Source organism: Meles meles, chromosome 18 (assembly GCF_922984935.1).
Source record: "Meles meles chromosome 18, mMelMel3.1 paternal haplotype, whole genome shotgun sequence".
Lineage (NCBI taxonomy): Eukaryota > Metazoa > Chordata > Mammalia > Carnivora > Mustelidae > Meles > Meles meles.
This window is the reverse complement of record NC_060083.1, coordinates 61126371-61150872: the sequence shown is the minus strand read 5'-3', so window position 1 is coordinate 61150872 and position 24502 is coordinate 61126371. Positions and strand designations below refer to the sequence as shown.

General features: G+C 60.1%; 1 protein-coding gene across 1 annotated transcript in view; it reads left to right on the top strand.

The window, feature by feature from the left end:
* Nucleotides 1-24502, top strand: part of DNAH17 (dynein axonemal heavy chain 17) — an 85765-nt gene that overhangs the window by 2000 nt on the left and 59263 nt on the right. Inside the window, exons 3-20 of the mRNA XM_045984411.1 lie at nucleotides 218-410; nucleotides 654-753; nucleotides 929-1014; nucleotides 1200-1325; nucleotides 2226-2378; nucleotides 2486-2572; nucleotides 4144-4311; nucleotides 4604-4720; nucleotides 8386-8651; nucleotides 8777-8972; nucleotides 10921-11067; nucleotides 12881-12989; nucleotides 13865-13968; nucleotides 15153-15293; nucleotides 17506-17649; nucleotides 20123-20305; nucleotides 22734-22988; nucleotides 24149-24318. Coding sequence (XP_045840367.1) covers nucleotides 218-410; nucleotides 654-753; nucleotides 929-1014; nucleotides 1200-1325; nucleotides 2226-2378; nucleotides 2486-2572; nucleotides 4144-4311; nucleotides 4604-4720; nucleotides 8386-8651; nucleotides 8777-8972; nucleotides 10921-11067; nucleotides 12881-12989; nucleotides 13865-13968; nucleotides 15153-15293; nucleotides 17506-17649; nucleotides 20123-20305; nucleotides 22734-22988; nucleotides 24149-24318 — 2745 coding nt within the window. The remainder of the gene's footprint in view (nucleotides 1-217; nucleotides 411-653; nucleotides 754-928; nucleotides 1015-1199; nucleotides 1326-2225; nucleotides 2379-2485; nucleotides 2573-4143; nucleotides 4312-4603; nucleotides 4721-8385; nucleotides 8652-8776; nucleotides 8973-10920; nucleotides 11068-12880; nucleotides 12990-13864; nucleotides 13969-15152; nucleotides 15294-17505; nucleotides 17650-20122; nucleotides 20306-22733; nucleotides 22989-24148; nucleotides 24319-24502) is intronic.

Below are 24502 nucleotides of genomic sequence, written 5' to 3'. Positions count from 1 at the left end.
GGACAGCCAGGAGGGCCCCCGTGGACGTGGGCTTCATGCCACACTTGTCCTCTCTGAGCTGGATCTGGGCACTTCTCCAGCCTCCCTGGGGTGGCTGTGAGCAGCGAGGGACAGGGGCGAGATGGGGCCTGCTGTCCCGAGGGCCGCCGGGGAGGCAGCGCTGGCTGGACCCATCCCTGCGGCTGGGACAGCGTCCTGCCCCCCACCTGCTACGCAGGGTCCCCTCTGCTCTGGACAACTCGCTGCTGCACGCCATCGAGACCATCATCATCGACTGGTCGCACCAGATCCGGGACGTGCTGAGCAAGGACTCGGCCCAGCCCCTGCTGGACGGCCTCCACCCCCTGCCCCGAGTGGAGTTTGAGTTCTGGGACGCTCGGCTGATGAATCTCAAATACATCCACGAGCAGGTGACCGTCCCCCCACCCTGCGGCGGTGACCCGGCCTCCGTGGCTCGACAGCCGAGGGCCCACGTGCTGGCCAGGCCAATTCCTAAGCCGTGCACCCCTCTGTGCGGGCCCCCAGGACCCCCCGAGGGGACCCAGAGAACCCGCATGAAAGTCCTGGGCTCCAGCGGCCGCGGGGTCAGTTGCCTTTTGTGTGGGGTCTCCGAGTCCCTCTGGAGAGGCTCATGTTCCTGTTCTCTGCGTCAGCTGAACAGGCCCAAAGTGAACAAAATAGTCGAGATTCTGGAAAAAGCCAAGAGCTGCTACTGGCCAGCCCTGCAAAACGTGTACATGGACGTCATGGACGGTGAGCCGGGGAAGCGGCCGGAGCCTTCAGCGGGGGGCCGGGGCCCCTGCCCACACGCGGCGTCCTCCGGGGAAGGTCCTGCGTCTTGAGGGAGCTGGTGTTCATGCACACGGGGCCGCCCGGCCCCATCTCTGACCGCTGGACGTGCGCGAGCCCTGGTCCTCGTTCCGTGCAGGCCTGAAGGAGGCCAGCGACATTGTTCTGCACCTGAAGCCTCTGCGGGTCCTGCTGGAGGAGACGGAGCAGGCCGACTTCACGATGGTGCGCGGGTCCGAGGACGGCTCGTAGGGGCTGGTCTGGCGCCTTAGGGGCGCGGGGGCTGCGGGCTTCCTGGCCGGGAGGGGCTGCTTGGTCCTGGGGACTGCCTCCTCCTTCCCCTCTGGGGTCCCCCCCACAACCTGGAGCCGCAGAGGGTGGAGAGGGCACGCCGGCCCGTCTCTCCGCAGCTGCCGACCTTCATCGTGAAGGTGCTCTACACCATCTGCTTCATCTGGGCCACGTCCGAGCACTACAACACGCCCTCCAGGGTCATCGTCATCCTGCAGGAGTTCTGCAACCAAATCATCGAGATGGTAACCCTGTCCGCCACGCCGCCCCCTCCTCCCGACGGGCGCCTCTCCCTTTCTGCTCGGCTTCCCTGCTGCCCGCGCTCCTGGGCAGTTTTTTGTTTATTTGTTTAAGATTTATTTTGTTTATTTGGAGGGAGAGAGAGAGAGAGGAAGAGAGAGGGAGAGAGAGTGCGAGAACATGTGCTCATGAGCAGGGGGAGAAGCGGAGGGACAGAAAGCCCAAGCAGACCCACTGAGCACAGACCCCGACAAGGGACTCGAACCCAGGACTCTCACCCAACAACAGCACATGGGCGCCCCTCCTGGGCAGTTTAAAAACAGGCAAAGACTTGGCCTCCCGGGGCTACAGACAGGGCAGTGTCAGCCCAAGAGGCCCCGCCCTGGGAGGGAGGAGGAAAGGACTCGGCCAGGGTCGTGGGGTTTATCTGCTGGGACACCGAGCTGCCTCCTGTCTCCCTCAGCACAGGCTCCCTGTCTCCCTCCCTTTTCACAAGCACCCGCCTTCGCCAGCCATGAGTGTTTGAGTTTGGGCTGCCTGGGTGTGTTGAAATCGTGCCTGCTGCCCAGGAAGGCATGGTGGGCAGGCTCCTGGTGCCCGGGGCAAGACAGGATTTCCCCGGCTAGGGGGGTCCCAGTCATCTGGGACCAGAATCTGTCTCTGCTGCAGCCGTAGCGGGCGGTTGTGGGGCCACGCAGGGAGGCAGCCCAGCCTCCTGGGAACAGCCCGGCAGCGGGCGGACCCATCGGATCGTGGACCTCAGGGACAGCTGACGTGTCCAAAGGAGAGGACCGTGGGCCCCGGGTCGAGCTGTTCGCAGCCTGCCGCGCGGCCTGCCGGCAGCCGACCTGGACGTCACCCCAGAGGGCTCGTGAAGACCACGCGATGTCTTCTCCTCTGCCCAGACGCGCACTTTCCTGAGCCCAGAAGAGGTGCTGAAAGGCTTGCAGGGAGAGACGGAGGAGGTTCTGGGCAGCATCTCTCTGTCCGTGAGCATTCTGAAGGAACTCTACCGCACCTACGATTTCTGCTGTGCAAACATGAAGCTTTTCTTTAAGGTCGGGCCTGGTTTCAGAGCAAGTTCAAGGACGTGTGGGTGTGGGTCCCGCGGGCGACTGCGGGAACGTTTGAGGCCCACTCGGCCTCCTCTCTGTCTTTCTTGTAGGACAAGAAGCCGGTGCCCTGGGAATTCCCTTCTTCTCTGGCGTTTTCCAGGATGAATGACTTCTTCCGTCGCATCCAGACCATTGAGGTAAAGGCAAAGTGTGGTTCAGGTGGACCTCAGCAGAGCTGCGTCTCCCGTCCGTGTCCCACGTCCTCTTCTCCTGGTGGGGAGGATGAAAGCCACACCCAAGCGTCCGTGTTGTGGGGAAACCGAGTCCGGGGCCGGCCTCCTCCACGCCCGGAGTCGTCGGCAAAGAACAAAAGTGGGAGGCTTCCCCTCCCAACCCATGCCTTGTTGATGACGAATTACACGGGCGTCGTCAGGAAGCTGGGTGACCATGGGCGAGGGTTCGCGGGCTCGGTTAGGACAGCGAATGGGGGAGGGGGCAGGACCCTGTGGAAGGACTGTCAGAGACACAGACGGACAGAGAGCAAATGAACATCTTTAACTGGTTCAAGAGGACGGCTGAGGAGCCAGGGAGGCGCCGAGGCATGAACGCGTGGGCAGGACGAGAGAATTTTGCTTTTTGTTTGTGATCTTCCGTATGGTTGTTTAACCTTTGCACACGAACTACGCACACCGTTGGAAGGGGAAATCACCCCGGAATCCTGGAGCACTGGTTCTTCCCGTGGTCTCCGCCCTCTGCAGTGGCTTTGGGCAGGCCTGGCTGGTCTGGACCAGGCCCACTTAGGACGGCAAATTTGCATCACAGCGACCCTCGTGCCCAGAGCTTCCAGGTCCTGAGTCGGGACGAGCTGGCTGGGAAAGGAGGTCGCCCGGCTGTCCCCTCTCTCCTCCGGCAGCATGAGCCCCGAGCTCAGGGCGTACGGCCCTGCTGCTGCTTCTCGTTGGGTCTGCTCCGGTGACGGCACTTGGGGACGATGGCGCTTGGGGACGACGGCCCCCGCCGGCGCTGGCTGAGGGGCGTGGCGTGAGCACCACGCGAGCATCTCACGTGGGGTCCCCAAGGAGCCTTGGGGATCCGGATCGGGAAACGAGAGCCTCACACAGACGTGGGGGGTAATGCATGAGGGCACCGGGTGTGAAGAAACGCCGGAGGAGTGCGGAGAGTTCCGGAAAGGAAAGCACCTCCGGGGGCCCAAATAGCAGGAGAAGCTTCCAGGAGGAGACGAGGCGGAAGCCCCAGGTTGGAGGAAGTAGGGCTTGGAGGTGCCTCTGTCGGGCGTCCCCTGTGGGAGGGGGGACCCTTTCCGATCACCGTCGGGTCTGGGTCTGGGTGCCGCGGGCCTTCCAGGAAGCGGAGGATTTGGCGCTGAGTCAGACACGAGGAACCTCCTGCGGTTCTGGCGGCTTCGCGTCACAGCTGAGGACCTGGGGGCCCCAGGAGAGCGGGTCTGTGTAGAGGGGACTTTCAGCCAGAGTGGGGTCCGGACGAGAGCCCCACCTCGTCTCCCCCTTCTCCGTGTTCACAGTGTGGCGAGGACTCGCGGGGGCCCCCGCTTCCGTCCCCTCGCTGTTCCAGAAAGGACTTCAGAGGACAGAAATAAACAGAGTGTCCCCACCCCCCCCAACCGCTTGCTGGCGGGTGGCCTGGGTTGGAGTCCCATTCTCGCTCCCTGGCTCCTCCCCACTGGGGGCAGTGACTGACCTGCTGGGTTGAGTTACGAAGATTCCTGGGTTCCTTTCTCCTTCACCAGGATCTTTATAAAACGGCTATTGAGTTTCTGAAGCTGGAGAAGATCGAGCTCGGGGGTGCGAGGGGGAACATCCTCGGTAGCAGGGTCGCGCAGATTTACGACGAGGTCTTCGAGCTGGTGAAGGTGTTTGCCGAGTGCAAATACGACCCCTTGGACCCTGGAGATTCCGTAAGTCGGGGGGCAGGGGAGGCTTGGTTGGACCCATGTCAGACGCCCCAGGAGTGGGGAGGCACGTGGAGGGAGCGTGGGTCACATTCTGAAGATGTCCCCGAGACCAACCGCCCGTGGGAGGGATCCCCATGACCATGAACACCCTCAGACGGAGCCCGAAACCTGCCCATGGGGGCCGCGGGATGGGAGGACAGGGTCTGAGAGAACACCCCACCCCCAGCTTTGCATGCTGATCACCAGGCAAAACAAACAAACAAAAAACCGATTCCCAGTTTTAATTCACTTTCAGAGTTTTGATGAAGATTACGCGGATTTTGAGACCAAAATTCAAGACCTGGACAGGCGGCTGGCCATGATCTTCGGTCAAGCGTTTGACGACTGTAGCTCTATCGAGTCCTGTGCGAAGGTAGGTGTGGGCCGGGGCCTGCGGGCTGCGAGCCATCATCCGGGGGCCACCCAGGGCAGACCGGGTGGTGCGGCCGTCGTGGGGAGCTCCCGCTGGGCTTGGTGGCCGCCTCGTAGAGTCAGGAACGGGAATGAGGGTGAGGGGACAGTGGCTTCACTGCTTCTCACTAGTACGGGCGCCCGCTCATTCTCACTCATCGCTCCCGCTGCTGGAAGGGACCAAAGCTCAGGGGCAACATTGCCATGAAAACACAGCCCAGACCCTCTTTGACCCGCCGTGTTGCATCCGCCCCCTCTTCGACACGGGAGACCCCGCGAGCCGCCCGACACCCTTACTGGGGAGCCGCCTCTGGGTGGCGGCGGGCTGGCCGGGACTCGTCGCCCTTTGTGGGTGCTTTTCTACACCATCCCAAGTTGCGAGCGTAGAGCATGCAACCCTTTTACTGAGAAAAAGGAAATGATGTTATGGAAGAGATTGTTAAAAAGAGACGGACAGAACGCACTAGAACTCCTGGACCGTCAGCTCAAGAGAGAAACACAAATGTCGATACACGAGTACTGGGAGTTTGACCTTGTGAGCCCCTGGGAAAGCCGCTGGGAAAGCAGCAGCAAGGCGGCACCTGCCACCAGCCGCGCTGGTTAGATCGGGAGGAGCTGGGCAGGCGGGTGTGCCGCAGTCCCCACCGCTCCATACTGTCCCAGCCCTGCCCTTCTTCCTGCATTTCTCTGGCCTGTCTTGCCCCGGACAAACTACCAAGGGGGGATCCTGGAGACGGATCTACAGTTCATCTGGAGAACAGGGACCGAGCACTTAAATGAGTGAAAGTATGTATATATGTGAGTGGCTTTTTTCTATCTGCCTAGTGTTACGCGTGTTTTCCGACCAGGTCACTCAGTAGGTCTGAGCTGCCTCGTCCCTTCGCTTGGCAAAGCCTCGGTTGCTGCCAGCAGTTTGGTGCCCACAGGAGACACCCCGTAATTATCATGGGACCTTAGGTCCCACACCGTGTGCTAAACTCGTCACCTGCATTATCCATCCATTTTTGCCAGCTTGGACAAGTCAAGACGCCTGCCCAGGGCCACACAGGCAGCCGGTTAGTAGGGGAGCCAGGACCCAAGACCATCCCCGAATGGGCCAGATGGGAAGGGAGTGGGCATGGCCTGGGCAGCTCAGGGTACTGGCCGTCTTTCTGGATCTCCCCAACACAGATGCCAGGACATTCCTTTGCTTTTTAGACACCGTTTGTTAAAATGCAAATGCAGGGGATCTTGACAGTCTGCCTTGTGAGGAGCAATTGGGTTTGAGATAGCGTTGGTGCTCGCAGCGGAGTGTCAGTGAGTCAAAACCCACACAGCGTCTCAAGACCCTTCCCTCCTCTGGAACGCCCCTCCCCCCAAGCAGCTGCCCCGGCCACCTCACAGGCAGGCGAGGCCTCCCGCATCTGCGCCTACCTGCCGGCCCTCCCCTCCCCAGGTGTGTAGTGATCCCTCCGTGTCCGTTGTCTTCCCAACTAGGATGTCAAATCCCCGGGGACAGGCACTTGATTTGGACACACAGTAGGTGCTTCCGAGCTTTCCCCGTGGAGGGAACTGGCTCCAGCCGCGGGAGGGGAGTTGTGCTGGGGTCACAGGGCTCCAAGGCTGCCCGTGTGGAAGGTCCCCGAACACGGGTTTCTAGCCAGGCCTGCAACCTGGAAAGAGCCCCCACTTCCCTGCTGGGATGGGGTCTCAAAACTCAACGATCGCGCGGGAGCTGGCCGAGGGCGGGTGAGCTGGGCGGAGAGCCTGCCTCACCTCCTGTAAGGGGGCGAAGGGGGGAGCGGAGGAGGCAGCCCCCCCACTCCCCAACCGTGGGCTCTGACGTGGTGCTGTTGTCCAGTCGGGGCAAGGATCTGGGCTGTGGGGGCCAAATCAACAAGCCCGCTGCCTTCGTGACCAGGGGTCGGGTCAGCACTCTGACGGGCGGGGTGGCTGGGAGGAAGCCCCCCCCCCGACCCCCAGGCACCCGCAGGATCATGCCCCACGCCCCATCCACCGGGAGCTAAGCCTGCACCTTGGCCTTCCCAGGGAGCTCATCCCCCCTCGACTACTGGCCTCAATCCGGCTTCCAAGTGTACGACTCTCCCTGCCGGACCCGGGCGCGTTTCCTCTCCCACTTGACACCACCCTGTGCCCTAATGAGGACGGGCCCTGGGGCTCCCTCCCTCCCAGCGCCGCCTCCGTTCCCTGCAAGTTCCCCAGCTGCCCCCACGCTCTTCCCAGTGTCAGGAATTCACATGCAGCCAGGAAAGTTCTAGAGCAATTTTCCGCATGGTCTCCTGGCGGAAAATAAAATTAGCTTTCATGCCAGGAGCCAGAAGCCAAAAACTATGTAGACGTGAAAGAGAGAGGAGCATGGGAGGGGAGCAGGCGACGAGACGCCAGGAGGCCACGAACCCGCAAGATGCGCCTTTTTCTCGCAAGAGCACAGGTCACTTTTGCAGGAAGTGGCACCAGCGACCCCGTGCATCCGCCAGATCCCTGCGGGGAGCTGAGAGCATCTGGGTTTGATTTCTCCCAGCATCTAGCTTCCCTGTGTGGCTTTTGGGGACCCGCAGAACTCTCCTCTTTTTTCCGCAGCCATGTCTCCCGCTTGCCCAAAAAGGCCATTTTGGGGACATCCTCGTAGTTTTCACACCAAAAACTGGGGCAAATCCGAGACAGGGTCCGGTGCCCTTAGGCAGTCAGCGCTGGGGGACTGTGTGGTCTGAGCGCCATTGACTCCCGTTTGCCTCGAGGGCAGCTCTCCTGGCCTGGGTCTGGCTGACCTCAGGCTGGCCGTGGAGCTTTGAGAACTCTCTTTCCCCAGGTTCTAGGAAGACCCTGTCCTCACCCCATCGGGTCCAGTCCAGGGCCTGCACTGCCCCTTGGCTCCTCCACATCCTGACCTAGGGTGGTGATCGTTTAGGAAATTCCCAATCTGATTCCAGCCGGCACCGAACCAAAACACCCAGACAAAGTAGCGTCCTTCTACTCAGCTTCTCATTTTGCAAACAACTGCTCCCGTCTACCAGACCTAGACGGTGACGGAGATGAACCCGCTCCCTGGAGCCGTACTCGGCACGGCTACTGCTTTCAGAACTGTGCCGGGACGCCTCCTGGACTAATCCAGGTCAGCGGCAACCAGCTGGCAGGTCCGCAGGCCCAGCCTTTCCTCTCCCGGAAAGGACACGTGACCGGGCACAGGGGCTGTCCCTGTTCCTCGGGGACTCAGGGAACCTGGGCTCAAATCCCCAGGGTCATGGCCTCTACACATCCCCAGGCTCTGTCTGGGACTGCCTCCGGTCCTCAGGGGCCGCGTCTCCAGCTTCCCACCCTCGGTCTCCGAGCTCATTTCCTGGGTCCCCAGCCCCACGCCCCCCTCCACGGGGTCAGCCTGGCCTCTCCTGGGCCTGCAGTGTTTCCAGACCTCAGGCCTACTTCGTGGTGTTGGTGGGCAGCCATGTACCTAGGGCCTCAGCAGACGCCAACGTGAAAATACGGCGGCCCAGACATCCTCTGTCCCGATGGGGCAGGTGTTCTCGCCCCTGAAGTCTGGCCTCGCACCTCGTGCCAGCCACCGCGAGGTGGGGGCGGGGCCGGGGCCGGGGGCGGGGACCTCGGCGACGCGCGCCTCTCGCCCCCCAGCTCCTGCACATGTGCGGCGGCCTCCTGGAGCGGCCCCTGATCCTGGTGGAGGTCGTGCCCCGGTACTCGGTCATGCTGGAGCTGTTTGACGCCGAGCTGGACAACACCAAGACCTTGTACGACGCGCAGCTCGCGGCCTCTGCGGACGGGCACGTCCCCCCGATCCACAAGAACATGCCCCCTGTGGCCGGGCAGCTCAAGTGGAGCCTGGAGCTGCAGGACAGGCTGGAGGCGCCCAGGCGGGACCTGAAGCACGTGGAGCACCCGTGAGTCGGGGCACCGGCTGCGGCCCCCCGGTGGGCATCGGGGCAGGGGCAGGGCTCTCCCGGTGCCCCGAGGGCCGGCAGGACGCTGAAGGGACCCCCTCACCGCCCCCTCTGGCCGACGGCAGGGTCATGTCCAGCTCAGAGGCCAAGCTGATCTACGAGAAGTACGACGAGATGATGGGGCTGCTGCGGGCCTACCGCGAGAAGACCTACCAGCAGTGGGTGGCCGGCGTGGACCAGGACTGCCACTTCAACCTGGGCCAGCCCCTGATACGGCGGGACCCCGTCACCAGCCTCCTCCAGGTCAACTTCAGCAAAGAGGTGGGTGCCATCCCGCCACGGGGTGCAGAAGGCGTCCGTGTCAGAGGCCCCGAGGGGACCAGGGCCCCTCGGCAGGTGGGCGGTGGGAGGAGCCCCAGCCCTCGGGGGCCGCCGAGCCCGGGCCCCTTCTCCCGAAGCACAGACGTGTGGCGGCTGATGCCGGTGACATCCTTAGGGAAGTTTTATTCCTTAAGGATCAGAGCGTGTCCGGGACGTATTTAAGGTACGAGACAGGATAATGGTGTCGCGGAGAGTGGCTTCAGTGGTGACACTCCCTCAAAGCTTGTCGGCCTTTCATGGGCTCCCAAGGGGACACGTCAGTTTGAGGACAGACAGAAACACACGGAGGGAGGTCCTGGCAGGATCTGAACAATGGCCCTTCCAGTTACGCCAGACCAGGTGGAGAGAACTCGCGTGTGAGCCGTGGGACCTGTGTCCCAGGGCTGAAACCGGGCTAGTGACCCGAGCCCCAGAGACGGCGGTGGGGTGGCCCGGATTCCTGCAAGGAGGCCCCTGCCCTGCTCCGATCCCCAGCGGTGACGTCAGGGAGGCCGATGTGAGGTTCCTTTGAAACCTCCTCTTCCACAGAAATTCGTTCTTTTTATTTTTTTTTAATTTACTTTTTTTTTTAAAGATTTTTATTTTATTTATTTGACAAACAGAGATCACAAGTAGGCAGAGAGGCAGAGAGAGAGGGGAAGCAGGCTCCCTGCTGAGCAGAGAGCCCGATGCGGAGCTCGATCCCAGAACCCTGGGATCATGACCTGAGCCGAAGGCAGAGGCTTTAACCCACTGAGCCACCCAGGTGCCCGAAATTCATTGTTTTTAAAGATCAACAAATACTTACTGAGCACCTACATTGGCTCTGCGCTTAGGATAAATTAGTGAACCAGACAGACAAAGGTCTGTCCTCCTGGAGCTTACCTCTTACTGGGGGAGGAGGGTGGGGAGAAAGAGGGAGAGAGAGAGGGGAAGGGAGGGAGAGAGGGCGAGGGAGCAGGGGAGGGGCGGGAGGGCGTATACATTCGTGTGTAAGCAGCAGGAGGCAGTGCCGGGGAGGTGGGTGGTGGCGAGCGGGCCAGGTGTAAGGGGCTTCAGCAGAGCCGGAGGACGGGGCGCAGGCCGGAGTTTCAGAAGTTGGCGGGAGAAGAGGTGAAGGAGGGGTGGGTAGAGGAGGGCGGAGGGCGGGGCACCGAGAGCGCCCAGGGCCACCGAGGGGACTCGCATTTCCGTTCTTAGTGACATGGCTGCCACGGCAAGATTTGGAGCAGGGGTGAGCCCCGATGTGGTCTGTGTCTGTCCAGGTCCCCTCCAGGTGCTGGGAGCAGGGGTTGGGCAGGTGGAGGCGTGGGAAGACCAGTTAGGAGCCTTTGGCCATAATCCACGAGACAGACCACGAGAAGGTGGTGGCCCGGACCAGCGTGGCCGCAACCAGGGTGTGAGGGGCGACTGGATGTTGCTCATAGAGCCCGTGAGGTTGTGAGACTCTGGTTGGGCTGGAAATAGAGTCTTTGAGGAGGACAGGACCAGCCCAGAAATGCTGTGGGGACAGAACTGTCATCAGTCAGAGGAGACAAGCAGAGCGGGCTCGCCCCGGAGACGGGGCCACGGCGGGCTGAGCCGTCAGCGGGACATCCGAAGGGAGACACTGAGTGGGCAGGTGGAGACCGGAGCCTGTGGGCAGGAGAGAGGTCTGGGCTGGGGGAGGTCACTGAGGTTCGAACAGACGCAGAGAGAGGACACCCTGGGACCCGCGGGCCTGCACATCTCCAGAGCGTCTGGCAAGCCCGACGGGGGTGACCGGGAGAGTCTGGTGTCCTGAATGCCAGCAGGAGAGCATGCGCCCAGGACGGGGAGCGACCGGGGAGTGACCTTCCCTTGTGTTGCTGAGTGCCATACCCCTGGGGCGACGCCCTGACCTCTTCCGTGACCTTCGCTGGCCTGACAGCTGGTTGCCGTTCTGAGAGAGGTCAAGTACTTGGGCTTCCAGCAGCAGAAGGAGATCCCAAGCAGCGCCGAGAGTCTGTTCTCGCAGCGTGAGACCTTCCGGAAGTTTGTGGGCAACTTGGAGCTCATCGTTGGCTGGTACAATGAGGTGAGCTGAGGCAGTTTCATTGCGTTTTATTTGCCCGGTTTGGGGTTTTGTTTAGAACAAACGCGGCCGTAGGATTCCCCCAAGGGCAACAGAGAAAGTGAGCACCTCTTCTGTGTCCGGATGAGGTTCGAGCCCCTCGGGGGGCAGCGGTGATAGTGACGGACGCTTCCGCTGGGCTTCAGCTCCTGTTCTGGCTCTGCGACTGCTCCCAGGGGCTTTACTGTCCACGCTGTATTTGCTCCGGGTCACATCAGAGTCATCCCATTACGTCCAGTAACGTGTGGCGGGTGGGCATCTCCCGGGATCGGCCAGGGTGACAGGTTTGCCAGCGGAAAGCGGCGGGGAGGTAGCGTGGGGGAGGTGCCCACTGAGGCACACTGGATCGGGGCCCGTGGAGGGGGCAGGCGCACGTCGGCTCCGTGGATCGAGAATTCCTTTCGGGGGGCGCCTGGGGGGCTCAGTCGGTTGGGCATCCGACTCTTGATTTCGGCTCAGGTCTTGCTCTCAGGGTCGTGAGTTCAAGCCCCTGCTGGGCTCCACCGCCTTCGATCAGAGCTGGGGACCTGGTACAAGGAGTCGTGAAAAGGCTGGTTCTGAATAAAGTAACGGAATGGCCTTGGGTTACACGCCCTTCGTGAACCAGGGCTGCTTGTTCAGAGAACCTCCTCTGGGCAAGACATCCCCTGGGGGCCGGGTCGGTAATTAGAAGGGGGCCCGGAGAGGCGTGGACTCGGGCCACCGCAGCCGTGGTAGGCACCAACCCCCCGAGCCCATAGATCCCTCCTCTGCCGTCGGGGCTCTGGGACCGTCACTCCCGCCCAAGCCACTGGAGTTTAGGATGGATGTGGTTCTGCATGGGTTTCCTGGGGCCGCTGCCACCATCGACCACCGGCCGCGTGGCTTCCGACGGCCCACGTGTGCTTCCGTCACTCTCTCTGCTGGCCTCTGTGCCTACTTGTGATCTCTCTGTCAAATAAATAAATAAAGTCTTTAAAAAAAAAGGAATAATTTATAAAACCTGGATACACCCTCCTTCTCCTTTTTTTCTTTTTTCTGGTTTGTGAATTGATGTTTTTTTCAGGCATTAAATTAATTTCTTGGAGCACGTAGAGCATAGCAAGCCCGTGTCTTGTCGTTCCCATCCGCTCCGATCCACAGCTGGCGCGGCTTCCTGGCGGATCCTGGGTCTCCTTCATGTAACCTGATTTCACGTTTGGGATCTCTCTCTCTCTCTTTTTTTTTTTTTTTTAAGATTTTTATTTATTTATTTGACAGAGAGAGAGAGAGATCACAAGTAGGCAGAGAGGCAGGCAGAGAGAGAAGAGGGGAAGCAGGCTCCCTGCGGAGCAGAGAGCCCGATGCAGGGCTTGATCCCAGGACCCTGAGACCATGACCTGAGCCGAAGGCAGAGACTTAACCCACTGAGCCACCCAGGCGGCCCTCACATTTGGGATTTCTGACCAAGGAGAGGTTCTGAGCCCAGGCGGCTCCAGCTTCCCGTGTCTGTTTCTCTGAGTTTCTTTTTATGATTCTGAGCCAAGTAAATACAGTTTGGATTACACCCCCCGCCCGCCGTCCCATGATCCCTTTCCGTTTGCACCCCACACCGTGGGGAACTAAGAGTCAAGTGTGCGTCTAAATCCGCGGTGATAAAAATAGTTTGGCACGTTGAGCTCTCCCGGAATTTGATGTATACGTAATTCCCAATGAAATGACACTGACTGTAATTGGTTTGGTTGCTCCCGTGTGATAAGACCCTTCCTGTGAGACCATTTGGGAACGGAGGCCCCGAAACCCCGTCTTTGTGTTTCAGATAAAGACCACGGTGATGGACGTGGAGTTCCCGCTCATAAAGTCAGAGCTGGAAGCCATTGACGTCAAGCTGTCGCGTGCCGAAACCACGCTCTTCTGGAATAGCGAAGGTACAAAGGCCACGTTCGTCTCACCCCGGGTTCAGCGTGGGCGAGGGGGGGTCCAACCTGTCCGGCATCTGTCCTAGGATACAGGCCAGGGGCTGGGCGGTCCTCTTTGCCTGCAACGGGCTTATGTTTAAGGCCAAAAGATGGGTCCCCCTGCTTGTCCTGTCCCAAAGAGACCATTTGCTGTCACTTACAAGGGAATCAGGCAAAGACCTCCTGGGGACCTCCAAGGGTCACGAAGTTCCCACAGTGGGCTTGTGGGGCCTGGGGCTTCATGGTGGGTTCCCGTGCAGGGGCAGCTGCTGGGCCAAGGGTAGGCCTCAGGGAGGCAAAAAGAAGTGTGTCTCCCTGACCTCCCCCACCGCCTGTGGTGGGCACCTCCCCCCACCACCCGGCTCTCCCAGCCCCTGCCACTAGCCTGGTGCCATCTTCCCAGCCCTCTCTGGCCGTATCCTGCCTCCACCGTGTCAGTGAGACAGTGGGACGGTCCACCTGCCTGAAACCAGGGTCTGCCTGGACTTTCTGTGAAAAGAAGCCTGTGCTTTTTCTTGTCACTGCTGCCGGGGGACACACCTCTTTCCAGCCATCGCGGTCCAAGACTCGGAGATGAGTCACGTGTCTCCAGCGCTCTGCTGGTGGCCAGAGGGGCGGGGGCGCGTGGGACGCAGGGTCCCCCTGGCGGAACTAACGACCCACCTATTTGGGGATGGGACAGTTCTGCTCCCGGAGAGCAGCCGTGGCATTCCGGGAACTCTGGAGGCGTGGTGGACGTATTTCCACGAGCTGTCCCAGGACGATGAGCTGCCGGCCAGCCCCAGAGAAGCTGTCCTTTTACTGAACCATTCGTTTTGTAAGATACCTTTACGTTTATCTTTTAGGCGTGTTAGAGTATATCCAAGAGATGCGAGAAATTCTCCAGAACTTGCAGAACAGGATACAGAAAGCGAAGCAGAACATAGAAGCGATTTCTCAGGCCATGAAGGTGAGTAAGCAGCAAGGCACGGAGCCGGGCTGCGCTGGAGGCCCAGGAGAGGGTTCTGGGGAAAAGGGGCCACGCAGAGATGCTCACACAAAGTGCCAAAGGCAGCAGGAACTTGCTGTTGGAGGCTCTGGGCCACACGATGATGTCAAGGTGGCCCCAAGGCTGGGAAGTCCCGGGCCTGCAGAATTCAGCTCTGATCTGTTCCGCTGAGCTCCACAAGGGTGTCTGCAGGGTCCCCTCCATGCCAGGCCAGCTCCGGGGACAAGGGGTAGGAAGGCGCTGGGAGACTCAGCCCCACTCAGTGAAGCATCGAGGTGACTTTCACTGTAGCCCAATCCAGAAAACGGGCGCTGGGGGAGCGCTTCACTAGCCTCCCCACGGTCTCTCCTCGAGGCCCGGATCCGCAGGGGCATCTACAGGGCACAGCCCGAGGGAAGCCTGGACTGCCCCGCGTCAATGCACAGCGTCTACTGTGTAACTGCCTTTCCCCTTTACAACAGTCGTGTTTAAGCTGTATTTCTCCATCGAGGTATCACAGTTAAATAATACCTGCGCCCCACCAGCTACCGCCCACGACGGGCCCCCCAGGGGACTTCAGGTCACGCGGACTTCCCCACCTCCCTCTCCAGCCCGCCAGTCTCGGACTCGCGCAGTTGCTGGGTTCGGATCTCCCCGCGTTTTGCTGCCATCTGTGATATTGATGAAAATTTAAAACGAACAAAAGATCTAATCATCGGGTAATAGAGTAAAAGGGAAACCCTCATTACAGATGACAAGAGCCCTTGTAGCAGAGCTCCCAACTGGAGGCCGGAGGCCCCCACCCCCCACCCTTCCCTGCCCCCACTGCAGGTCAGGTGTCCCCACAAAAGGGGCGAGTGCCCCCTGGGCCTGCTCTGGGGAGCTACGGACACGCTGCCCAGCTCTAACCATCCACCCCTCGCCCCGGACGCCGGCCCCAGGTTGGCTTCTCTGGGCCTGCTTGGGTGAAGCCTCCCAGGGGTCTCCTGGCCGCCCCAAGCCCCTGACTGGTTTTGAGGCCAACAAGGTTCTCTGCTCAATGGTCCCTCCGGGGTCCCCAGGCGCCTCCGAGGGACAAGAACATCGGCACCGAGGAGCGTGTGGGGAAACCAGAGACCACAGGCGTTGTCCCAGATGCTTTCCTCACGTCCACCTTTTCTCTGCAGGACTGGTCGGCCAACCCTCTGTTTGAGAGAAAGGACGACAAGAAGGAGGCCCTGCTGGACTTGGACGGAAGGGCGGTCAGCCTCAACAAGCGCTACACGATGGTCAAGGAGGCCGGCCTGAAGATCCAAGCCATGGTCGCGGTAAGGACGCGCCCAGAAGGGGCCTCAAGGGGCCGCCCACTTCTAGAAGAGGGAGAGTCAGAAATGCCCTAAAAATGACTTTAGGGTCACCGACATCCACTGTCTCTAATCCGGGAGTCTCACTTTCAAGCAGCAACTGCCCTAAATGGACACCCGTTAGCCAGCTTCCTCTTGCGATGAGTCTGCCCTCCTCTGCGCTAAGGGGTCAGCACCCCCCCACCCCACACAAAATCGGTATAGACAAGGGACATCTTTGCGCAAGGTCAACACATCTCGTTTCCCTGAGCTACACGGGTGAGGGCGGGTGCTGAGTGCATCCCCACTGTCCTTCACAGCTCCCCCTCTGGAGCGCGAGGCGGGACAACGCAGGTAAATGTGTGAGGAACATGAAACGTGCATGTGCACTGTAGACCGGGACGGTGCGATGGCCCCCGTGTCCCGTGCTGCCGAGAGCGTAGGTCGTCCCTTTTCGCCAACAGCCTCAACAGCTGTGGGCCTCTGTCCCTGCTGGCATGAGCCGAGGGAGGAGGCCAGACGCTCGCCGGGCGCCCCGGAAGCCATGTGCCTGGGTGTCTGCCAGCGGGGGGTCGCGCGTCTTCCTCACTTGGCAGCCGTTGTTATCCGGCTCGCGTGTTAGCTCATCTCCGAGGCTGATGTGCAGGATGGAGCTCTGGTCGGCCTGAGAAGGAGAAAGTTCTCCCGTGAGCTCCAGATATTTCCAGGGCAGTTTTCTGGGGGTTTCTCCGTGCCTGGGTACAAATCGTGCATAAGGATTTTGATGATGTCTCTCACCCCAAAAAGCCTGCAGGTCCTGCTGGGGGAGGGTCTGTCGCTGTTCACAGGGTCCACCCTTTGCCAGGAAGGTGACTGCCCAGCGGAGTGACGTGACTGGACCAAAAAGTATTTCCTCTCGTTTTCAGATCCTCTTCCTTCCCCCTTTGCCATGGTGCCAGCAGGTCCCGTCAAATGTTAAACTGCAAACATATGACTTGGAAGAATTAACCGATTAATCTGTTAACACTCTCGGGTGTGCCAGAAATAGGGCCCAGGAGAGATAAGTCTGGCTGGGGTAAGGGAGAGGTTCATAGCACAGCAGTCCAGCGAGAGGACAGGAGAGGAGGCAGGGCGGCAGGGAACAGGAACCTAGAGAAGCAGAGGCAACAAGCCGCCAAGACAAGGCTTCGTTGTCCTACTTGCTGGAGTTCCCTCTGCACGTGATAGTCATTTGAACCATTTCTTTCCACTGTCCACTGAAGTCAGTTAAGCCTGTGTCTTCTTTCTTCTATTAAAAGACAATTGCCTGAGGGGACAGACTGGGTCATATTCATCTTTGTGTTCTTACACACTCATCCATCCCCTCACCCACACGTCCATTCACTCATCCACCCATCAGTCCATCCATCATCCATCCACCCATCCACCCACCAATCCATCCATCTATCTATCCTCCTATTCACAAATTCATCCTTCATCCATCCATTCAACTATCTTTTCATCCATCCACCCACCCACCCACCCATCCATCCTTCCATCCATCTATCCATCATCCATCATCCATCCATCCATCCATCATCCATCCATCCATCCATCCATCATCCATCCATCCATCCATCCATCCATCATTCATCCAACCATCCATCCATCCAACTATCCATCATCCATCCAACCATCCATCCAATCAACCATCATCCTTCCAACCATCCATCCATCCATTCACCAGCTCCTGCTTTGCCCCAGGCCTCCTGCTGCATGCTGAAGGCACAGTGGTGGAAGGGACAGTCAACACCTGTCCTCATATAGCTTGACATCAAAGGGAGGTACAGACTAGACACAAATAAACAAAACCATTCAGAGTCGTCATCTGTGCCATGGTAGGCCCAAATAATGGGTTGCTAGAGGGAATACAGGTGAGAGCAGGACAGAAGCCAAACCTGAGATGACGGGGCTGCTGAAGGAGGCTTTCCTTTGGGAGGAGGTGGCGCTTGGGCTGAAACCTAGAAGAAGCCAGACCTGGCAAGAATGGGAGGGAGCAGCCTGTGCAAAGACTCTGACATAGGAAAGCGCCTGGCACATTCGAGAAGCAAAAAGCAGCCGTGTGTCTGAAGCAGGTGTGCAGGGACAAGGGCAGCCCAGAGAGTCGCCGAGCGGGTTGGTTCGAGAGAGAGCAGACGAACCCGTGAAACGGCAGCCAACTGTGTGGTCCCATTTGCAGGAAAATGCTGAACTGCTCAGAGCAGATACGACGGGCCAGTCCTGGAAGGACTACGTCAATTACGTGGACACCATGGTCCTGGACGAGTTTGACCATTTCATCCGCAATTCTCTGAATTACTTCATAGACAACATGGTCATGGATGTGAGTCGTGAACACAAGATATGCGTGTATTTGTTGCTATAAATAAGCTGTTACACATATAAGGTCCATCTTGGGATCTATGGTTGGCGGTTTCCTGACGAATGGCCAGGCTAGCACGTTACAAACAGACATTAGAGCCTGCAGAGGGTAGACTACGTGCTCTGGCTTTAAAACTGAATGTCCCGTACCCCAGGGCCCTCTCTAATCCCCAGTGCTCGGACCATCTGGTCACCTTCCCTCCGCCGCAGCATCGATCGGCTACAGAATACCCAAACGGTCCTGCCTTGCTGCCAGGTGAGGGGAAGCAGCCGCCACTGGCCCCAACTCAAGTGGGTTGGGCAGGAGGTACCCCCCAGTCATCTACATCAGCTACTAACCTGCCCAACCCTCCGCGGGGCCCGCGGGGTCCGAAGAAGTGCAAAGCAGGTCAGGTAAAAGGATGTGCTGGCTAATTTCATCCTGGCGTCCTCCAGCATTTTCCATGGGCTTGAGCCCTCTCCCTCCCAAGTATTTTTCATTACAATAATTCCCGAATGATTTTGAATACCACCAGCGAGAGAAGGTCAAGGTCCCCGTACCCAGCGTAGGCGCAGGAAGGATGGTAGGAGGACCGCTCGACGCCCTTGTGCTAACCACGGAGGCTGGGCCAGTCACTTGGAGCCCAGCACGTGTGTCTCACAGGCCAGGTGTCACCGGACACAGACCCGAAATTCTGCTGGTGGAAGTCACCGTCACTACCAGCCGTAAGGCTCACCCAGCAACCCACAATGGTGCAAAGTGTCCACAAATCACAGTCAAAACCATAAGGACAGAATGTCCTTCTCCCCAAATCCCAGGGAGTCCCCCTATTTGCAAGTGGGCGGGCAGCAGGAGCAGACCCCAGGGGAAGGCTTCAGAAAAGCCTGGTCATCCGAGTTTGTGACAACTGACTTTTTGTACCAGTTAGCCATTCACTTGGACACCAGCTCACACCATCCCTTGGTCATAGAGAAGACCAGTGGGTTCTCAAGTGAACCGCTCACAGGGCCGCCATGGGACTGTGTTCGGAAAATTAGCAGCCGTGGAGTGGGTCTCATGGCCTCCTATGGACCTTGACCTGTGCTCTTAGAATCCCTGGTGTGTTGGGCTAACCTCCCTGGTCATCTACATCAGCTCCCTCCCTGAGGTCGCCTGACCAGTGAGGCCGGCCCCTCAGACTCACAGCCTCGCGAGGGGGCTCCAGGAACACACCGGGCTATCGCGCCCCCCCGGCTTTACGGATGACATCCTCCCGGGGCTTGTCCTTTCCGGAACACTGAGCGAGCCGGCCTGCCCCCGTCCAGATCCAGAGTCTTTTTTAGGAGCTCAACCAATTGGTGGCGACACAATTTTGCCACGGAAATAAAAAATAAAAGAGAGACACTAAAAAGATCACAGTGAAACGTGAAGAAAGTGACTAATAATAATTAATGCCCTCCTTGATGGCGACGAGAGGCGTCCGTTCTCCAAACACTGGGGCACAGACGGGAGCCGAGCCGGGGACCTGTGCTCCTCCCTGGCATATCGTCTCACGGACGTCGACGGGTGCCCAGCTTCCCGTGGGAAATAGCGGGAGACGACGCCGTCCTGCTTTGGTCACTGAACTTTGCGGCATCGTGACTGACGCGTTCTCAGTTTCTAGGGGAGCCTAGCATGCGACCTGGCCGTACCCCGTCTTGTTTCACGCTCCCAGGGCTCCCCGTGGAGTTTTCGCTCGGCCCGAGATATGCGTGGTTGTGATCTGCTGTCGTCCGCTCCGCGGGCTCGCTGGGGTTCCTGTCACATGACGGAAACGCCGGTGCCTCCCAGAACCGCGTCCATGGAGACCCGAAACCAAGTCGTCAACCGGTTATTTTATCTTTCGCGGCAGAATTCTTACACCGTCGGTCAGTGATGCCGCGAGGACACTCAGGCGGAACTCCCCAGAACCAGGGACGTGAGCCTTGTGCTTTCTGGAGCACGGCGATGCCCGTCCTGCACAGCTGTGACCCCACCGGCGCCTGGAAGAGAGCCGGCCACCTCTCCCTCGCCTCCTACGTTCCTGACTTACTGTGTCCTCACAATAACCCGGGGAGATGGGGACAGTTGGTGTCTCTGGTCTATAAAACAATCACCCTCATTCTATGTATCTGGGGAATCTGGACAACAAGCGTGTTGTCCAAGGCCACGGGGCTGGGAAGTAGTGGACACAAGCTTGGCACCGAGGCCATGGGCTCTCCCCGGCACTTCTGCGGGTGGGCTGACCCCCTCCAGCCTGCGCCGGGCCCGTGGCCATGGGTGTGGTTTCCTCGGGTTCACTCGAGGGGCCCCAGGGAAGCGTGCTCTCCCCTAGGTGGCCCCAGCCTGCCTCAGTCGGCCCTGGGGTCCTTTGAGAGTTCTCTCAAGTTCTCTCAACTGGGCCTTGGGAGTGACTCCACCGAGCTCAAGGCCTTGACCCTGGGCCGGCCTATTGCAGGAGGACGTGGCGCCCCTGTTCGAGGTCCGCATGGAGCTGGATGAGGTCGGGCTGGTCTTCCATCCATCCCTGGAGATGGGCGCAGACAACAGCCTCCTGACGCTGATCGAGAGCCTGGTCAACGACATCTACAACACGGCCAAGCTCATCCCCAGGCTGGCCAAGGGCCAAATGAGCTACAAGGTCAGTCTGGGCCCACGAGGCCCGGGCAGTGGCCTCCCCCATCCCGCTGCCTTCCTCACCCTGTGGTGCCCCGTCACTTACAGTTTGAATGCCCATGGCTCTGAGTGTGAAAAGCAGCCCAGAGGTGTCTGTCAGGTCCCCAGGGGGACAAACTTCTTCCCTCCCAACTCTGGAAATCCCGTCCTCCTTCCCGGAGGGGCTTCTCCTCGGTCGGCCAGTTTGCACTCCCGCTGCTCGCGGGATGTGCTCCCCGCTGTGTCCCGGTGTCTCCCTTGCTTCTGAGTCCGGCGCTGCGGGCCCCTCTGCACGCAGGCGTTTCCACGACTGTGTGCGTCCAAGTTCCGGCAACGCATTAAACCCCTTTAAGCAAAGCAGGTCAGACTGTCTGCACGCCGAAGGCACGGGAAATTTTGCTTCCCCGAGGGGAGGTCTGGGGTGGGGGGGTGTGCATCGGGGCCGTGTTTGTGCAAGAGTCAGACGAAAACTGGAAAAGCCTACGTGCCGCCGAACAGGGAGCTGCTTCAACAGACTCCGGCCCGTCTGGACAAAGACCCCTGAGCGAGTCACTGACGACACCCATGGGTCCGGGAAGGCGCGGGCGGCAGGTCACTGCTCAGCGAGTTGTGGGGCAGCGTTTAGGATCTGATTTCTCTCGTTGAGAGAGACAACAATCTGTCTCTGGATACACTCCAAACTCTTAGGGTGCTCAGTTCTGGAAACAGGGTGAGGGTACGGAGCGGGAGGGGGGCGGACCCGGGGATGCAAAGAGGTTTTCATTTCGAATACGTCCGCGTTGCTTGAGGCTTTTGATAACAACAGGCGTGAATCACTTGCAGTAAACATTTCCAAGACGCTCCGTAGTGTCGAGAAGAAGGTACGTGTGCGCTTGCAGGCGTGTGTGTGCGGTGAGGCGGGGGTCCAGAGGAAACAGCTCTCAGAGCAAGAACAGCGGCCCAGAGCAGCGGAGGGCACCCCGAGTCTGAAAGGGCGGGAGGGGTCTCCAGGCCGACAGCGTCAGGCAAAGGGGAGGTGCCCGGGCCCAGCGCTCCAGGGTCCAGAATAGAGTCTGTCACCAGAAGTCAGCTCAGGTGTGGACGTGGGACCGGTGTGCTCCGGAGTCTGACGGGATGCACGTGCGGAGCTCCCGCTCCCCCTGTGGGGCTCTGGGGGGACCCACCTGCTGATGAAGACTCACGAGGACAGAACAAGACAGGGGTCTTGCCGATGGTGTTGCCGCCCAGGCTGCGTTCCCCGCGTGCGGGCCCCACTCGTGCCGCTGGGATCTTACTTTGCAGGGTGGCAGAGTGGCCGTGGGGAGAGGTCAGCGCCATGGAGAGAAAAGTTCATGCTGTTCATGGTTCCCGTAGAAACGAGAGGCCTGGCCAGCGGTGCAGGGCTGCGGGGTCACAGCCCGTGCAGAGGTGGGAGTGAGGGGCAAGCCCGGGCCAGAGCCTTTCCAGAGGTTTCTGCGGGAAAAGGCAAGGCAGCTGGGGGAAACTGCTGAGCCAGTTTGCGTGAGTTCGCGGCTCTGGGCTCCGGGGCTCACCTGCAGTGAGCGGGTACCTGACCCTGGGCCACGCAGGGTAGGAGGAGTGTTGGGTAAAGCCGGTGCGGGGTGTGGCTGTGGACTCAGGGCTGGTTGGTTTGCGTATGAAGGGTATGTTCCCTTCTGAGTCCTCGCCTCTCTCAGAATTGGCTAGTCCCCAGAAGGGCGGCGTCTCCCAGCCAGGAGGAGTTTTTGAGATGTCAAGGCATCTTAAGATACAGAAAATAAAAACCACAATTAATACACACCGCCCCGCCTTGAGGGTCTGCCGTTCCACGAGTCAATGAGTTGTCTTGTTGCTTAAACCAACTTGGGTTAAGTTTTCTGTTGCTCGAAACTCAAAAGATTCTGTCCCTATCAGGCCCCCCAGGTCCCCGCTCTAGCCGTCCATGCGTGACTTCCTTTAGCTCCTCAGACATCTGCTTCCTCCCAGCACAGGGCCTTTGCATGTGCTTGGCTGCTCCTCTCGCTCTTGGCCTAGCCATCCACTGGTTCTCGAAACAACGGTCACGTCCTCGGGGAACAGTCCTTGCCGTCCTCCTGCCGCACATTAAAGCAAGGCTCAGAGTCTATAATTCTCGGAGGGGTGTCTGACCCCACGCCAGGACCACACCCCCAGGTGCCCAGCGCACCCCCCTCGTGTGGTTACTCTTGCATGAACGAATCGGGGCGTGCGGGCCGTCCTGGGGTCTGCCAGACAGAAGTCCCTTGCACTAGTCTCTCGGGAGGACATGGCCCATTGGCAAATGGTTCTGTTTTCCATCTCGGGAGGTGAGCAACACTTCACCGGCAGAAAGACACCCTGCCGGGCGGAGAGATCCCATTGGAGCCGTGACCTCCGGCCAAACGCACGCGGAATTCTCCCCTCCTGCCCCTTCGCAGGCAGACCTGGAAGACATGACGGACCTCATAGAGATGAGGGAGGAGGCGTCCAACCTGGTCATCGGCGCCATGAAGGAGGCTGAGGAGTACCAGGACTCCTTCGAGAGGTACGCCTACCTCTGGACGGACGACCCGCAGGAGTTCATGAAGAACTTCCTGACCTACGGGCGCGCGGTCACCCCAGAGGACTTGGACACCCGGGCCGAAGAGACCCTCCCCAAGGCGCCGCCCAGCCTCGCCCCGTTCCAGCGGCAGGTGCGTGCCCGCTGCCTCCCCCCTGCAAATCCCGCCCTGCCCCGCCCCAGGGGCAGGGCTGCTGGCTGGGCTTGGGTTAGACCTTGGGGGAAAGGTTTTTATTTTTTTAAGACTTATTTTTAAGATTTTATCTATTTCTTTGAGAGAGAGAGAGAGGGAAAGAGAGGGCATGAGCATAAGGGAGAGGGAGAAGCAGACTCCGCACGGGGCAGGGAGCCCGACGGGTCTCGATCCCAGGGCCCTGGGATCATGACCTGAGCCGAAGGCAGACGCTTCACTGACGGAGCCCCCCAGGCGCCCCAGGTGAATGGTTTTTAAATGTGGGTTTTATTATTATTCTGGTTTGGTGTCTCCCAACGGGGCAGGTGACTGACATGCAAAAGAGCCTGTGACTCACAGGTTCCAGAAGGAGGGGCACAGCGCCCCGCAGGAACACAGAGGAAGCACCAGGGTCCGTCTGAGGCAGAGGGACAGAGGGGAAGGCGGATCCGCAGCCTGTGTTCTGGTTTTCACGGGCAAGAAGGGGCTTGGGATGGGCGCGTGGGAGTCCTGCCAGTGGACTCCCGGGTGTGCCCCGGAGCGCGTTGTCATCTGATCCCTGGCCCTGGGGTGATTAGGACAGGGGAATATCGGCCCCGAGTGCAAAGACGGCGGGTGGGGTGTGGGCTCTGGGCTGTTCGTATAGGAAAGATGGGCTCCCTAGGGAGTGGTCTGCTCTCGGGGTCCGTCAGCCCTGGGGGGGGGGGGCAGTGCCTTCGGGGTCTTTCCCTCCCAGGAAAGACAGAACACAATACCACAGTGACCACGCACACCTCCCCTTTCCCCCAAGCACGGGGACAGAGAGGCGCCCGTGAGCAGCAGGGACACACCCGCAGGGGAGATGGGCGGGTGGGGGTCGGCTGGGGGGCCCGAGAGCCCTGAGAGGGCAGAGCGGCGCGGCGAGAGCTGTGGTTCCCGTGACCACATTCACCCCCGAGCTCCCGGCCTGTTCTCCAGAAACCCAGCTGGCCTTGCCCGAGGCCATCCCCTTCCGACAGGCTGGGGGGCTGCGGGGGTCCCCGGGGGGTGGGGCTGGGAGAAGAAGGAGAAGAAGTGACCCACGGGAAGGGCCGCCCGCCTTCCTGGGCGGCCCGACGGTGAGCCGCGGCCGTGTTTCCCAGATCGACTCCTACGAGAAGCTGTACGAGGAGGTGTCCAGGTGCGAGAACACCAGGGTGTTCAGCGGGTGGCTGCAGTGTGACTGCCGCCCCTTCAAGCAGGCCCTGCTGAACGCCATCAGGCGCTGGGGCTTCATGTTGAAGCGGCACCTGACCAGCCACGTCCTCAGCAGGTGGGCGCTCCTGCCGGGCAGGCGTGGGGGGAAGGTCCGCGTCGAGGCCGGCAGCCGAGCCCCGCCATCCAGGGTGGGCCTGGGGGACACGCCGCCCGGCGGTGAGTGGACGCCCTGGGCTTCATGGGGCCCGACTCACTGAGCGCCTCCGCGTCGTGTGGCCGGGGGACCCGTGACTGCGCCG